General features: G+C 42.0%; 1 protein-coding gene across 1 annotated transcript in view; it reads right to left on the bottom strand.

The window, feature by feature from the left end:
- The window catches only part of SLC16A12 (solute carrier family 16 member 12), an 85,477-nt gene that overhangs the window by 19,175 nt on the left and 48,698 nt on the right, over positions 1-17,604 (bottom strand). The window contains 2 exon segments of the mRNA XM_077780024.1: positions 5,015-5,126; positions 5,129-5,265. Of these exon segments, the coding sequence (XP_077636150.1) occupies positions 5,015-5,126; positions 5,129-5,219 (203 nt within the window). The 5' untranslated portion in view covers positions 5,220-5,265.

Below are 17,604 nucleotides of genomic sequence, written 5' to 3'. Positions count from 1 at the left end.
CTGTGCTGACAGCTCAGAGCCTGGAGCCTGCTGGGATTCTGTGTCTCCCTCTCTCTGCCCACCCCACCACCCTGCCGCTTGCCCTCTGTCTCTGTCTGTCTCTCTCTCAAAATAAACAAACATTTAAAAATTGTAAAAAAAAGAATCTTAAAAAATAAAACTTCTTCTCTCACTCCTATAGAGCTAGATGTTGACAACATCTGGTATTTGGGAAAGATGGTCCTCTGGTTGATGAAGTTATCCAGTACATCAATGTGGAAGTGACCCAGTGGACAGTGCAGCCTATTCACTACCCATGTGAATCTGGATACATTATTTGACCTCTGTGTGTGTTTCGAGGACTAAATGATTTAATAAATGAAAACTGCTTGGAACAATGTTAACCAGCACAGAGCAAGTACTCAGCTAACATTAGCTACTATTTATAGGAATTCAGCTGTTGTTAAAAGAGCTCCCCAATTCCACAGGACTCTAGACATCTACTGCAACTAAGTTAATTTGGATCCAAAAGATGTCAAGTAAAATACATTTTTTTAAAATATAACTTTTTAAAAATATTCATTTTGAGAGAGAGAGTGTGGGGGAGGGACAGAGAGACAGTAAGACAGAAAGGATCCCAAACAGGCTCCATGACCTCAGCACAGAGCCCAATGTGGTGCGCAAACTCATGAACCATGAGATCATGACCTGAGCTGAAATCAAGAGTCAGACACATACCAACAGAGCCACCCAGGTGCTCTTTTTTATATCATTTTTGTTTTCCTTTTGTTTTCTGATTTTTTTTGTTGTTGAGCATGTACTACTTTTAGTTTTTATTTTATTTATTATTATTTTAATTTGAGAGAGAGAGAGAGTAAATGGGGGAGAGAGGAAGAGAGGGAGAGAAAGAGGGAAAGAGAATCTTAAGAAGTCTCCATGCTCAGTGCAGAACCTGACACAGGACTTGATCCTACGACCCTGGGATCATGACCTGAGCTGAAATCAAGAGTCAGACACTCGACTGACTAAGCCATTCATGTGCCCTGAGAAAAGTTAGGTTTTACCAGCTAGAGGTTTTCTTTGAACATCTAAATCAAGAATTGCTTTTCAACTATCAACTCCAAGTCAAGCTGTCAGTTTACAAATAGAATGTCACATAACTTCACAAGGAAATGTGATTCTTAAAATAGAGAGTGCGTTTGGTAATAAGGTATCTTGAAGAAAAAAAATAAGTACTCAACACACATTAATGAAGAGAGAGTAAATAAATGAGAATGATGGCTTTAATGGCCTAGACAACTTTAAGCTTTATGTAAACTTTACATGTAAAGGCAGTATCGTCAGTTATAAGGCAAGTGCTGAAATATGATTTTAAAGTGGTCTGGATCATGACTGTGGTACTGTTTGTAAAGCAAAACCCAGGGAACAATATAAAAGTCCTTCAATAAAAATGTGTTTAAGGGGCGCCTGGGTGGCTTAGTCGGCTAAGCATCCAACTTTCGCTTAGGTCATGATCTCGCGGTTCGTGGTCTCGCGGTTTGTGGGTTCGAGCCCCGCATCGGGCTCTGTGCTGACTGCCAGCTCAGAGCCTGGAGCCTGTTTCAGAGTCTGTGACTCCCTCTCTCTCTGACCCTCCCCTGCTCACGCTGTGTGTGTGTGTGTCTCTCTCTCTCCTAGAAATAAATAAAACATTTTTTTAAAAATGTGTTTAAACAAAGTATGTATATAACCTTGTAATGGAATTCTAAGCTGTTATTTTTCAGTGAGGTTGAGCCTATGTGCTGAATATGGAAATATTTCCAAGAGATATTATTAAGCAAAAAAAAAAAAAAGTTCAAAAGAGTGTGTATAATATGATCCTATTGGTGTCAAGGAAAAGAATAATAATATGCTTTACAGATGGATATAAGGTTCTTACATTTTGAGGGGCAGGGGCGGGGCGGCGCAGGCCTGAAGAAGCTAATAACAAGGTTAACTTTGGGTAGTGGAAATGGCATTCAGGAAGGGAGGAGAAAAAGACTATTTTATGCATCTCTGTGTTGTTCAAATTTTTACCACCTGAAGTATGGTTTAATTTTTAAGTACACGGTTTAAATAGGGAAAAAAAGACTTGATTGCACAATAGGCACTGATTCTCTGAACTGACAATTCTCCCTTGGGGCTGCTTTCCTTGGCCCCATCTCCGGTCCTCTTGGCTGCTGCCTGTTCATGACAGCTCCACTATTGGCCCTGTCTTCACACTTTTCTCCTCTAAGCTTAATTGGCTCAGCTATGCCCCTCTCAGCCTCTCCCATTAGCCCCTGAGAACAGGTCTTTGCTACCAGCCACAATCCCCTTGTGGTTTCTGGCTAAACCCTTGGCAGTTCAGGAAGGGGGGCTGCCCACTGTTACCACAAAGTGAGTAGCAGATGAAGTACATGGACCTGATGCAGCTTGAAACCTCTTTCCCCCTCATTTCCTCCTGGCCAAATACTATCCATTCTTCAAGACTTCACTCCAGAGACAACTTCTCTCAAAAGCCTGCCCTGAACTCCCAGGTCAGAATTACCCCCTCTGTCACAAATGTTATTTTACATGCTGTTTTTACCTGATGGATATTTAGCCCATTTGGATCTGTATTTCAGTTATTTGAGCCCAAACCTACCAGGTGGTGTTCCAACATCTCGGTGTTTTTAGAAAAACCTAGATTGAACCTAGTCCACAATGAATGCATAGTTAGATATTAGTGGACCGGATGTCCATTCAATTGAAGTTGAAAACTTAAGGATACAACCTAAAATAATATGCAAGACGTTCAGCCTTTGGTGACAGTCCTGGGTTCCACGGTAATTTTACTATGACTGAGAAAAAACTGAGATCCAATGCCTTGCCAAACAAGACAAGCCACATAAGATGCCAATGAGCATAAAAGACTATCAAGAAATCAGTGTCCTTGATGTAAGTCCTCAATTTTCTACAGACACTACCCCAAGTTATTTCCATAGTTCTAGAGTACAACACTCAAACAATCCAGATGTCTCCAAGTCTTCATGGGCAATTGTTTGTATATGAATTAGGGGTGACAGCTAACATGAATGGTTACCAACAGGACAAGGAGGGTAGGGAGCCTCTGTAAGAAGAATTTAGAGACAATTGTCCCCCGGCACCATGACTTCTCATTACTGATGTGACAACCCTATGGACATTAGGAAGTAAGATCTCAAGACAATGATTCCATCACCAAGGCAATTTTTAAAAATCTATGTCTGGTAATACTGCACTGTTCTAGAGGATAAGGTGCGGAGTGTTTCAGGGAACAAGGAACTGGCCACAGAACTTCCTCAAAGTGCCTACATCTTAGAGCAGAACAAAGGTGAAGACTGAAGTAGTCCCTTCTCGCAATGAAAAGACACTGAGAGAGGATATGTGTGTGAATATATACATGTGTGTGGAAGACTGGCCAGATACAATGCACGTATGAGAAATAATGAGATAGGAAGATAATGTGATTTGTGTCGGAAAGAGTCGGTGGATTACATGTGCATGTACAATGGCAAATAAACAAGACAAAAAGTAAAAGACCAGAAATCCAATCCAGTTCTGTCCCACTAGACCAAAACTGTAGGTAACTCACCTAACTTTTATGATCACCAGTGTCCTAATCTGTTCATGGAGGTAAATAAACCTGTTCTCGCTAAAAGTCATCATGAAGACTCCACTACATTCTTATAAAGATATCAACCTTCTTGTAAACAATGAACTCATGCCCAGAACTTTCCCATCATGGAAATGATGGAAGCTTCCACCTGTAAGAACCAAGAGCTTCTTTTTCAACTCTAGGACTCCTCATACAAAGAACACAAGATCCATGATACAGACAAGAAAAATCAGACTCAATACCATATTATTTTAAACAAATCTATAGGTTTTTTTTTAATGTTTTTTATTTATTTCTAGGAGAGAGAGAGAGAGAAAGAGAGACAGCGTGAGCAGGGGAGGGTCAGAGAGAGAGGGAGTCACAGACTGAAACAGGCTCCAGGCTCTGAGCTGGCAGTCAGCACAGAGCCCGACGCGGGGCTCGAACCCACGAACCGCGAGATCATGACCTAAGCGAAAGTCGGACGCTTAACCGACTAAGCCACCCAGGCGCCCCTCAAATCTATAGTTTTTTATGACACATAATCAACCAACCCTTATTTTACCAAAACCAAATATCCTGCTTCTTTCCTTCATTATATATTTGTTACAGGAGGGAACACTGATGCTTTTATTGATGATGTCATCAAATAAAGTTTTCAGTGCAAATTACTTTCTTTCACTGCTAAGGGTGTGTTGCCAGAGAGAGTAAAGAGTTTTCCTTGAATGAAAGCGTAAGTAGAGGAAAGAGCTAGCACATGCAGACTTCAAGCATACATACACTCCAAATATATAAATGAGTCTGATGTATAGGAGTTTAACTTAAGCATATTCAACACTAGGGCACTGAAGAAAAGAAAGAGGAGAAATGAGCAAGAATGAGAAGACTGTACTTACACTGCTACTTTCCTTCAACCTAGAACTTAGCCTCCAGCCAAATGTAAAAGAAGGAGAAGAATTTATATTCTAGGTATTAAGCTTTCCAACAGCTCAGTATTTGGTGAGCCAAGAGGTTTTCAAAGATGGTTTTGCCCTTATGTATTTTTCTTTTCTGGGATGAGCTGTTTATGAAAACAAATGGCTAGAATAGCCACAACATTTAGTCTAAAAATGTCCTAACACTCCAGGTTTATGTGCCAGATATTATAAAAGACATCACTATCCAGGACTTCCAAGTATCAGAAATCACATTCCTTGCAAAGAAAAAGACCTCTGGGCAAAGGAAATGCACACACACACAGACACAGACACAGACACACACACACACACACACACACACACACACACACACACACACACACACACCCCATACATATACACTGATACTTTCACAATGAAAGGTTCAGAAATAGAATGAAGAGGACTTAGAAGAAAAGACAAGCCAGGTCATCTTAATAATCAAGAAGGAAATCCCACCTACCTGGTAACTGCCCGGGTACAGATGGTAACAAGGAAACAGCCGGCCACAATCATCCAGCCCCAGCCTCCATCCGGAGGAGAGGTAGACCGAACTCGATTTCTTTTTGCCATGGCCTCCATTCTTGTTTTCCTCGTTTTCGAGTTACTCCAATAGCCCAGTTATGATCCTGGAAGAAGTTTGCTGCCCAGTGACTTCCTGTTGGCATTCAAGACTGGCATAGAATGCTACCTGGCACATGGGTTACTGGCCATCTAAAACCAAAAATCAGGACATATTTATAGTTTATTGTCATATCCAAAGGCTGATTTTTCACTTGACAAAAATGATCATTACTTTCCTGTAGCTATGAATCCTAGACTGTAGCAAAGGCCATTAGCTGTCCTTGGTACCCATTCTCCTTCTGTTTAATAATGGATCCTCCCAAATTTTAGCCAAATTTATGTCCACCCAGTTTGATACCATATTTCCTAGTGTCTCTGAAGGTGGATGTGGCAACATGGTTTAGTCTATTTTTTTAAGTTTTAAATTATTTTAAATGTGAGTTAGTTAACATACAGTGTACTAATGATTTCAGGAGTAGAATTTAGTGATTCATCACTTACATATAATGCCCACTGTTCATCCCACCGAGTGCCCTCCTTAATGCCCATCACCCATTTAGGCCAATCCCCATCCAATACCCCTCCAGCAACCCTCAGTTTGTTCTCTGTATTTAAGAGTCTCTTATAATGTGCCTCCCTCTCTGTTTTTACCTTATTTTTCCTTTCCTTTCCCTATGTTCATCTGTTTTGTTTCTTAAACATATGAGTGAAATCATATGGTATTTGTCTTTCTCTGACTGATTTATTTAGCTTAGCTTAATACCCTCTAGTTCCAACCACATTGTTGCAAATGGCAGGATTTCATTCTTATTTTTAATCACAGAGTAATATTCCATTATATATATCATATATCATATATGTATGTGGTATATATATATACACACACACTACATCTTCTTTATGACATGGTTTAGTCTAAATGAAAGGAATGCAGGGAAAAATAATGTGCCATTTCTGGCTCATGAACTCAAAGGCCAAGGCACTTTCCTAGGACTTCCACCACTCCCTTCCATAGACTGAAGCATGGATGTGGGGGTGAGACAGCTTTACCCACACACACCAGGACAGCGCCCTGGGGGCTGGACAGCTACAGGGCGGAAGGAGCCTGGGTCCCGAGATGATGTTGGAGAAGGGCTGCCTCTCTAGCTCTGGACTATACATACCTCTACGCAGTTACACAAAATACCAAAATGCTTCCATTTTATTTGAGCCTCTGTATTTTGGAGTCTCTCTGTTATAACAGCTTAGACCATGTACCTAATTATTACACTGAATGAATCTGATAGTAACTACTTTGGCATCTCTGACTAGTGATGCTGTAATTTTTATTTTTTTAATGGAATTTTTCTTGTCAATGCTATATTTTTTAAGTGTGCAGTTAAAGAAAGAAGAGAATGACAAATAAATGAAACAGAATAGAGAGCCCAGCAGTGAGTATATAATAGTTCAATATAGTTAAATAAAGTAGCAAAGATTAGTGGGGGAAAAAAAGGATTGCTCACTATATCATGTTACAACTCTCCCTCTAGTTCTTAATGTACTAGATCGGTCAGAGTTAAATGTAAAAAAAAAAAAATCATTAAAAATCTAGGTGAAAATCGAGGCAAATATTTATCTGATCTCTAGATAGGAGAAGGACTCCTTGAGATGTAAAGTAATGTAACAAACCAAGGGAAAATTTGGTTGATTTGTCTGAATTAAAATTTAACATTTCTACATATCAAAACATGTAATAAATAAAACCAAACGATAAACCACAGACTTGGGGAAAAACATTAACAATACATGGTTCAAAGAAGTAATAGATGCCACATTAATTTATTCAACTACCAGCACTTACTGAGTGTCTAGTATGTGCTAGGCAGCACTTCAGGGCACTGAAAATGGCAGGCAGACTCTAAGGTACCCCTACGGTGAGTGCCGCCTGCTGAAGTTCCTGGCTTTGTATAATCCTTCCCCCTTGAGTGTGGGCAGGACCTGTGACTTGTTCCTAACCAGAGTAGGACACAGGGGACAGGACATGAATCCCATGATTATGTCATGCTTTGTAAGGCTCAGTCATGCTAGAAAACTTGGTCTCACTCTCCTGCTTGCCTTGAAGAGCAAGCTGCCACACTGCACACCGCATATGGAGAGGGTCACTGGAGGGGACTGTGGCCAGCCTGCGGGAGCTGAGGCCAGCTTCCAGGAGACAGCAGAAAGCCCAAGTTCTCAGTCCTATGACAGAAAGGAAATAGATTCTGCCAACATCCTAAGTGATCCCAGAAGCAGACTTGTTTTTCCTGGTGAGCCTCTAGTTGAGAACACAGCCTGGCTAACATTTTGACTGCAGCCTGTGACACCCTGACAGCCTGTGAGGACCCCGTTAAGCTGTCCTGGGTTCTGGCCTCACAGGAAGTGTGATATAAGGTGTTTCTCAAGGTATTCTTTAGCATGTCAAACAGGCTTCTTATATGACTGTTAGGGATGAATTTTTTAAGAGATAAAAGTAAGAGTTTTGACAGGACAGATAACTTTTTCCACTGGATTGATCTAAGCACTCAATTGTTGGTATGATTTTATTATGATCACCAGAAATCTGAAATAATATTGATTAAATGCAACACCATTTCAAATATGACAGCATGCATTGTTTGGAACATAGGCTCTGTGCTACTTGGTAAATGATGGGCAAATCAAACTACTAAAATATCTTTTACTTTAAAACCACAATTTTTTTTTTTATATTTTTATTTATTTCTAGGAGAGAGAGAGAGAGAGAGAGAGAGAGAGCATGAGCAAGGGAGGGTCAGAGAGAGAGGGAGACACAGACTCTGAAACAGGCTCCAGGCTCTGAGCCGGCAGTCAGCACAGAGCCCGACGCGGGGCTCGAACCCACGAACCGCGAGATCATGACCCAAGCGAAAGTCAGACGCTTAACCGACTAAGCCACCCAGGTGCCCCTAAAACCACAATTTTTGAGGGAAATGGTTCATGGTAGAATCTTGCCAGTGTGCATCTTTAAAACCACCTGACCAAACTGGTGGCCTATGAGTTCACAGTGAATGGGATCCGTTCCCTTACACAGGAGGCCCAAAGTGTTCCTTTACACTGTCTGCCATATGGGGACATATGGGGACATAGCTTAAAGAAGTCCGTCTAGGCACCAGGAGATGAGCTCTCACCCAACACCAATCCTGCCAGCACTTAATCCTGAACTGTCCACCTCCAGAACTGTGAGAAATAAAGGTTTATTATCTCAGCCACCCAGTCTATGGTAGTTTTGTTACAGTCACCCAAATGGACCAAAACACCTAAAACTTAAGATTTCCAAATTCTCTTGAAAAGTTGGAAGTGCTAAAGATACCGGGCTGGCATTCCTTTGTGGAAGCTATCAGAGTGAGTCACGTACCAGCACATTCCTGGATAAGGCCTGTATTCCCCACTTCACCCTGCCCTGACCTTGTGTATCGCCCAGCCCCTGCTGTTTTGCTTGTAGACAACACCTGACAGGCCCCTGCAAGCAGAGTTTGAACTTCTGCCTGTACCACGTTGCCATAAGTCCAAGTTTCTTCAATGGTCACAGGTGAGTCACATTTATGGGATACTTGACATCCAGCACACTCTCTCTCACAATTTTAACAGGACTAGCATTTGAATTCTGCCCACACCTGCACACACACAATGAAATAGCTCACTGCTTAGACATAATGAAGTGCCAAGTGTCATGAAATGACAGAATCAATTGTACAAGTCAAGAAGCCAAGCTCAGAAATCTCTGCCTTGGTTTGGTCCTAGCCTCTAAGTTTCCCCATTAAAATAACCCCAAAGGTAAGCTGTTTTCCAATTTAAGACTGTAAATCTTAAGGACCATCCCCAATCATGTATAAGAACCATCCCCAACCAGTGCTGCCCAGTGCTGTTCAAGAATGCTCAAAGAGGGGCTCCTGAGTGGCTCAGTTGGTAGAGTGTCCAACTTCAGCTCAGGTCACAATCTCGCCATTCCAGAGTTTGAGCCCCACATTGGGCTCTATGCTGACAGCTCAGAGCCTGGAGCCTGTTTCGGATTCTGTGTCTCCCTCTTTCTCTCTGGCCCTCCGCTGCTTACACTCTGTCTGTCTCTCTCTCAAAAATAAATAAACTTAAAAAAAAAGAATGCTCAAAGAGGCAGTATAATACAGCGCAATAGATCAGAAATTAGAAAGTTGTTCAAATTCTTTGAACAGTTGTCTCATTGCTGGGAAGTTATCCTCAGAAAACAATTTAAGAGAAGATGGACACGATGGATGAAAAATAATAGTTGCGATATGAATAATATATAAAACAGGAACAATTTAAGTGCTCAACAACTGGTAAGTGTTTGAGAGCTGACACATGCAACAAATGGAACAGTATCCGCTCCTTGAAGACCATCAACAAGAAGACAATATTGTGATATGGAAAAACATTGATGATGCAATGGTAAGGCAAAAAGCAGCCACCAATATTGTGTGCACATTGTGAGGGAAGCTATGTGAGACTCACATAAAAGTTGTATACTTGTAACTAACTGTCACAAAGAATAGGAAGACCATGCCAGAAGGAATGTAGTTGCAAAGATGATTCAGAAAAGTATACAGCTGGTATAACTTATGGTTCATTTTCAAAACTGTATTCATACCATTTTATGCATAGTTGTCTTAGGTAACTCAGATCCAGTCCTGCAATGTAGAAGACTAGAAAGAACCGTATCATTTATTGATACACGGTCCGGCAAAAGAAAACATTCTGTTTCACTGCACAAATATTAAGCATCACTAACTTCAACTTTGCCTCCGATGTCTCCATTTGTTTCTATCGGGAAGCCTCTCTTTGGCATTCCCACATTCTAGGAGTTAAGGACCAACTTGAGAGGATCTCTCAAAAGATACAATTGTGTGAACCCAAATTAAAAGCAGCGCTGTGCTTACGGCACAGGCAACAGAGGTCTGTTGTAAATTAAAGTCAACCTGGGTAAAACCACAGAACCAGGAACATTCTCACGGGGTTCTGGGGTGGGGAGACGCGGGTCTGAAGGCACCGGTATGCCGTCCTGTGATTAATCACTCCTCTTGAGCAGGCACACTTGAGCCTCACAAGCCTCAGAGCCGGGCACTGGTTTCTCCCCTTCACGATGACGATGCTGCAGCCCAGAGAAGAGAAGGGACTCACCCGGCAGTGCTATGCGGAGAGGCAGGTGGAGAAGAGCGGCTCTGGCGGATTTTGGACAGTGCGCCTGCCCATCCACCCTCCAGATTTCAGAATCGCTATTGGGCATTTCTGTCAACAAGCGGTGCAAACAATGGTAAGGCTTGAGCACCCATTCGGGTGAGTGCTCATGACAAAACAAAGGGGGAGGGAGCCCACAGGTGAACACAAGGGTATACTGCCCGAAAAACAACTCGTGTTTCTTTCAAAACAGGTCACTTACTAGATTTCTACGTCTTCAGAAGAGCACAAGTTGGACAAGGCTAACCTAAATGCACAGAGACTTTGGAGCAGACAGCAGGTCTCCCACAGCATTAGTCTGCACATTCTTATAAATAATTAACTGGCCCGATACGGCACGAATATAATGAAAAAGTCCATTACTGAGTTAAGAGTACACCTAAAACTGTATGCAAAGGAAGCCTGTTACCATCACGTAGTTCTTCCTTTTACTAATTGGCCTCCAATTTATTTCATTTTGACGTCCAACCACTGAAATATAATTGCATTCTGCATCTCATTCTTATTTCAGAAAAATCTTTTTGGAATGAAGGAGTCTCCATATTATGATGTGCCTCTAAGATGACTCCTTCGCATTACAAATTAGGCTATATGCTCATTTCTCTTCATCCTCCTTGCTTTCAAAAATCTAGACATTTGCAAGGAATTCTTGCTAATGGTCCATAACTTTCCAATAAAGCACACTTTGGGGGCAAATCTTTCATATTGCCCTCAGTAAAGCTTTCTGAAGTGACCTCTTCTGTCAGTAGGAGACATATATATTTCTTACAGTCAGTACGCTGCTAGAGAAAAGTCGACAGTGATCCTGGAAACACTCATTTTGTTAGGCTCCCAACACGGTCTTTCTGTTGTTCTTTCCTTCCTCCATCCCTTCTATGCACGGCGCCTTAACCTTTGTCAAGTACCCTTCTTTATAAATTGCTTTGCAGCCATAAAACAGATAAGGGTGTGTGTGAGAAAAATATCAAGAGTGGGAATCAAGACCACTGGGTGCAAGTGACACTACTTACTTTGATTCACTGTGCAAATCACCGCCTCTCTGCTACCATTTCCTGATCTATAAAACCAGGGAGTTGAATTACTGATGTTTCAAACCAGTATCTCTTTCCCCATACTTGAGTTACCTGGTAGTCCAGACACTCTCAGTAAGCTCAGATTGATTCTACTCTTTGTTTTTACTTAAGAATCATGAAGTTTATCAGTCTCTCTCTTTTTTTTAGGCATTTCTAAAATACTCATGCACTGCAGATAATTTTTGGAAATATCTCTTGAGGTATTTATTACCTTTTGTTGGCAAGCTGGTTTTCTCTCATTCGCCCCCTTCTATCATCAAAGCTAAGCCCAGAAGCTTATTGTTGTAGGAAACAGGAAGATGGGTTCCGTCCATAATAACTTCACCCATAAATAAGGAACCATAGGATTGTACCATAGGGGAAGATTCTACCACACAAAGGGAAAGTAAAAGTCTACCCAGAGATGAAGGGGGAAAGGTTTTTTAAAAGGAAGAGTGATGAGCTGCCTTTACCATTCTCTTGAGTCTTGAGCAGGGGTGGGTAAGTGGTATAGTGAAGAATTAGGGAAACTGGGTATTTGGGGCAGGGAGTTGCAATAAGGAGACTTGTGCTATGCATCCTGTGGGTAACTGTGGGAAGACCCAACTTTATTGGGTTCCCTTGGCCTGTAATGTGTCTGGACAGAGAGAAAGCCAAAGACAGTCCCCACTGACTGTCCCTCACCTCCCACGTGACACAGAATTGACCCGTATGCTCTCCCATGTTCTCAATGGAGACACGAAATACATCTAAGAGATGCGAGGCAGGGCGTGGCAAAGGGGAAACAGTCTGAGCCAAATGGAAATCATGGCTGATCTTCACATGAAGAACTGCAGCAGGAAAGACGGGGAATTCCCCCCAGGTCCTGGTCATAAAGGCACTACGGACCGTAAGTTTCACCAGTAGCAGATGCATCAGCATGGTGCACAGCAGGGATAGAAGCCAATACCCAGAGACCAGCCAGAGGAGAGTCGCCAACAGAATGCGCAGGCACCAATACCAAGGGCAGCCGCGCCTAAGCCAGTACGAACTCAAGGACCTGCATGCCAACCATGTCCTCCACCATTACTGTGAGGACATATGAGTTCTTCCCAAAGCCAGACAGGCATAGAGGAGAGGGAGGGATAAACACCACAGAAAGGAGAAACAACACTTACTTAGAGATTAACCTTGGATTTGGCTAAATATTGATCCCCAAAGACTGAGCGAAGATGAAAGACAGTACTTTCAACTTGCAAAGACTGCTAGAAACTCTTTAAAATTGAGGTGTAATTCGTACACAGTAAAACACACCCATTTTTAGGTCTTTGTTTTGATGGCTTTTTGATGTATACACTCACAACCACCACAACCAAGATACAGAACATTTTCATCACTCCACGTATTCCCTTGTGCTCCTCTGAAGTCAATCTCCACCAACCTCAGCACCATGACACCCCTGACTTGCTTTCTGTCCAATATAGATTAGTTTTGTCACTCAAGAATTCCATGAAAATGGAACCGCACAATATGGACTATTTTGTTTCCAGCTTCTTATCACTCATGCTAATGCTTTGAGATTCATCCAGGTTGCTGTATCTGTAGATTCCTTTTTATTATTGAATAGAACCTATATAATGGATATGCTGTGATTTACTTATGTAGTCATCTGTAGATGGACATTAAGGTTGTTTCCAGTTTTAGACCATGATGAACAAAGCTTCTGTGATATCCTCTATACGTGTGTTTTTTGTGGACACCTATTTTCATTCTCTTGAGTAAATACACAGGAATGAAATTGTTGAGTCATATTGTAAGTGTATATTTAGCTTAAGAAAAAACTGCCAAACTGTTTTTCAAAAATGGCTGTACAATATTATCAGTAATATATGAGAAGTCCAGTTGCTCCAGTGTATAATGGATTCACATTGTAGTGTTTCTTAAATTTATTTATTTTTGAGAGAGAGAGAGCAGGGGAGAGACAGAGAGAGAGAGGGAGAAAGAGAGAGAATCCCAAGCAGGCTCCGCTGAGGCTGATGCAGGGCTCAAACTGACAAACCATGAACCGTGAGAACATGACCTCAGCTGAAATCAAGAGTTAGATGCTTCACCGACTGAGCCACCCAGGTGTCCCACGTTTTAGTTTTAACTTGTGCTTCCCTGATGACTAAGGATGTTAACTAGTTTTTCCATGTACTTATCAACTATTCATATATTTTCTTTTGTCTATTCGAATATGCATGTTTTGGGGGCATTGCCTTTTTACTGAGATATAAAAATTCTTTGTATATTGTAGATACAAGTCTTTTGTAGACATATGCATTACAAATATTTTCTCCCATTCTGTGGCTTGCTTCATTTCTTAGTGGTATATTTTGAAGAACAGAAGCTATTACTTTTGACGAATTGGAATTCATTATTTTTTCTTGTATAGCCAATTATAGTATTTCTATATATTAGGGGTGAGCAATTCCAAATTAAAATTTTAAAATGCTACTTTATGGTAGCATCAAAAATCATGAAATGTCCAGGAATAAACAACATAATACTTGGATTATTTTTTACACTAAAAACTCCAAAACAGTACTGGGAGAAATTTATAAATGCCTAAAAGAGAGAGAGAGAGAGATACCACATTCATTCCATGGAGATGCTGAAATTTACCCAAGTTGATTGATACTTTCAATGGCGAGCAATTGCAGAGTGTGCCATGCACACCAAAGGGCAATCTTCCAAGTATGCCATGAGAGGATTCCAACACTTTTCTGCACAGCCTTTATGGCGGTGGAGCAAAGCATTCCAGTCCTGCAGACTTCTAGCTGGGGCAAACACACGCTCTGAAAAGGACTGAATGTGGAGGGAAGTTAAAGAAAGTCCTTTCTGCCTGGGTTTGCACAGTCTGTGGCCCAGGGACCCAACTGTTTTTTCCATTGGAGTCTCTGGGTCTTAGGGATGACATCTAATGCATATGGATTTATTTAGTTTTGTTGCTCAATGATATCACATGTGTGCTATGAAACATAATATTGTTCTTAGTAAGGAAAAACTAGTGATTCACTTTTTTCCCCTCTCCTTTCTGCTTCTCTCTGCTAAGTCCTCCAACAGATCCTGGGAACAGGGGAGTAAATAACTACTGACTTTGACCAGAAATCTGGGGGTGTCTGTCAGGTACCTTTGGGCACTAAACTGACACACTGACTTCTGGTAACACCACTGCTCAAGTTCCTACCCTGTGTGAGACTTCAGGGGCAGGAATACTTTATGTAAGACCTAGAATAAACAGCAGAGCAATTTATATGGTATTTGGTCTACAGAAAGGGAGAAAAAGGTATGACATGTGATTCACATAAGACACAGAGAGTAGAAAGCAACATTCTTTCCTTCCCCGCCACCTCCTAACCCACAGAAGCTGCTGATTCTAGGCAATATCAGAAAAATGCTTACTTCTGCATCTAATAGTTTGTTGACGGTGCAACTCATAACCAGGAGCTTGCCCCCCCCCTTACTGTCTTCTGCAGTGATGGAGTTCTTTTCTCTATTTGGAAGTGCATGTAAAACAAGGGACAGGCCTGAGCTGTAGCCCTCCAGGGATGCCTGGACCTGGGACAGTGTCTGCTTTAAAGCTGGCACTCAACATTTGTGTGGTTCAGTGAATAAAGTCTTGTGTCTAACTCTGTGGCCTTGCAGAACTCTTTAATTCTAACTTTGCACTCTTACAGCGTATGGAATTATTAGATCAGAATATGTTATATCAGAGGCTCCTTGACTGCACAGAGAACCTTGGGGCTTGTGACGAATTTCACAGGGACTTTTTGTTAGTTGACAGAGAGCCTTTCATTGAGGCACAGTTCTGCCTGTCCACACCACCACATTTTCCTCGCTCTGTAATCACTGTTACTGCCACGTCATTGGAACGGGAGGGAAAACCACTCAGATATTTCGGTGGGCTAGAATTTAACCCCCCAAGTCATGCAGTGTGGTGGAGAATAAGTGTTTGAAGGCCACTGTGGGCAGAAGTAAAGTCTGTACAGAGTGTGAACTCCCCGAGAATGGGGGACCCTTGACGCTTCAATGCCTTGGTCACTGGCACTCAACAAATATTTAGGGAATGAAGATCCCCAATTCTTGAGTTCTAGACATTTTTTCAAATCGCATGGAGAAGAGGGAAGAGGAGCTTGAGGAATGGGGGCAAGAAATTAACCATCATTCTTTGTTCTTTTTAGCAGATTAACCATCCTTCTCAGCATCTGGGTAACAGAGCCTCAAGGGAATATATCTCCCTGAGTACACCAAGCATGGCCAGGCTCTGACCCCAGACCAGGCTAACCCTGGAAACACAACTTCACGGCTAGTGTAATATTAAAACTCAGAGTTTTCCTTCCTGAGTAGGGAAAACCCGGTTTTTCCCTCTGTGTGTTTCTCTCCTTTACCGCCCATACAAAACACACTTCTGTCACTCCTGGTCACCAAACGTGTGGAGGTTTCCCCCACACCAATAAGAATTCAACTCAGTTCTGCCACTGTCGACCCAGAAAAAGTGTCAGATCCCACAGGCTAAGGGCTCAGTCCCAGAAGACTGTCCCTCACACTATCTTCAGACACCAATCACAAGCCTAGGATGTCACCTGAGCTTCTGACCAACAAACTGTCAATGGGCAGTTCTAATGACCTCTTCCCTGGGATCAACTAATTTGCTAGAGCGGCTCACAGAACTCGGGAAAACACTTGCTCAAGTCTACCAGTTTACTGTAAGAGGACATGGTAAAGGATACAGATGAGCTTCCAGATGGAAGGGACGTATAGGGCAAGGTATGTGGGAAGGGCTGTGGGACTTCCATGCCATCTCCAGACATCACACTATCTCAGCACCTCCATGTGTTCAACAAACCAGAAGCTTCCTGAACCCCACACTAACTGGGAATTTATGGAGACTTCCTTGCATAGACATGATCAATTGGCTCCATTTTCAGCCCCTCTCCCATCTCTGAGAAAGGGAGGTGGGTGTGAGGCTGAAAATCCCAAGCTTCTAATCATGGCATGGCCTTTCTGGCGACCAAGAGAGTGGCTAAAGCTGCACACGGGTTGCTGGAGGGCTCACCTACAGAGCCTGGCGCTCAGCCCACCGTCTGCCTCACACTGCACAGGCCATCAAATTCCACAGGCCCTTAGAGATGTTTATTTTTGCGCTCCGTAGACTCTGCTCACTGCTTGAGCCACGGTAGGTCACCGAAAGGACAAGGTGTTGCCAAGGCTGGGAATGTGGTGTACTCTTTTTTCAAGACCAAGGACCTGAATTTCTTTCGGGAAATAAAAAAACTTAGAAATGATTTTACAAAAATTCTTTCAAGATGTGGGTGGTCATCTTTGTCTCTATCCTGATAGGAAGAGTTAGGACTGAACCAGTTCATTCCACTTCCTCTGAGTTTTGGACCCAAGGAAAAGTCTGGTGAACTTTAACAGCAAAGGCCTTGGAAGTAGTTGCCAACTTTTTCATGTGTGAGCTTGCACTAAGCATTTAAAAATATTTCCTAAAATAAATAAATAAAATAAAATATCTCCTTAGTCAGACATGGCCATAAACACACACACATGCACGCACTCATTTTATTTGAGGGAGAAATAGAACACGAGCTGGGGAGGAGGCAAGAGAGAGAATCCCAAATAGGCATCATGCTCAGCAGGGAGCCCAATGCAGGGCTCAACTCCTCAACCCTGGAAGCATGACCTGAACCAAAATCAAGAGTCAGTGACTTAGGGTACCTGGATGGCTCAGTCACTTAAATGCCTGACTCTTGACTTTAACTCAGGTCATGATCTCATGGTTCATGGGTTCAAGCCCCGCCTTCGAGTTCTGTGCTGACAGCATGGATCTTGCTTCGGATTCTCTCTCTCTCCCTCTCTCTCTGCGGCCCCCATCAAAAATAAACATTAAAAAAAACAAAAGAGTTGGGTGCTCAACTGACTGAACCACCCAAGCACCCCAGCAATCGTTATATTTTTAATATATTTGTTGATTAAGAAAATACATAAAACAACAGTTAAAATGAATTTCATGGTATTTTCAAATATATATAATTTTATAATCACTAAGCCATTTATAAACATTTGAAAAAGCCTGACAACTGTGTAAGATATTATTCTGTTTAGAGTTAAGGGTCCTGCATGTACATGTAGGTTTGCATACCCTGGATTAACTCTCTTGTCTCCTTCCAGGTCAGAGACCCCCCCCCCC

Source organism: Crocuta crocuta, unplaced genomic scaffold, assembly GCF_008692635.1.
Source record: "Crocuta crocuta isolate KB4526 unplaced genomic scaffold, BGI_CrCroc_1.0 scaffold170, whole genome shotgun sequence".
Lineage (NCBI taxonomy): Eukaryota > Metazoa > Chordata > Mammalia > Carnivora > Hyaenidae > Crocuta > Crocuta crocuta.
This window is presented reverse-complemented; position numbering and strand designations above follow the sequence as displayed.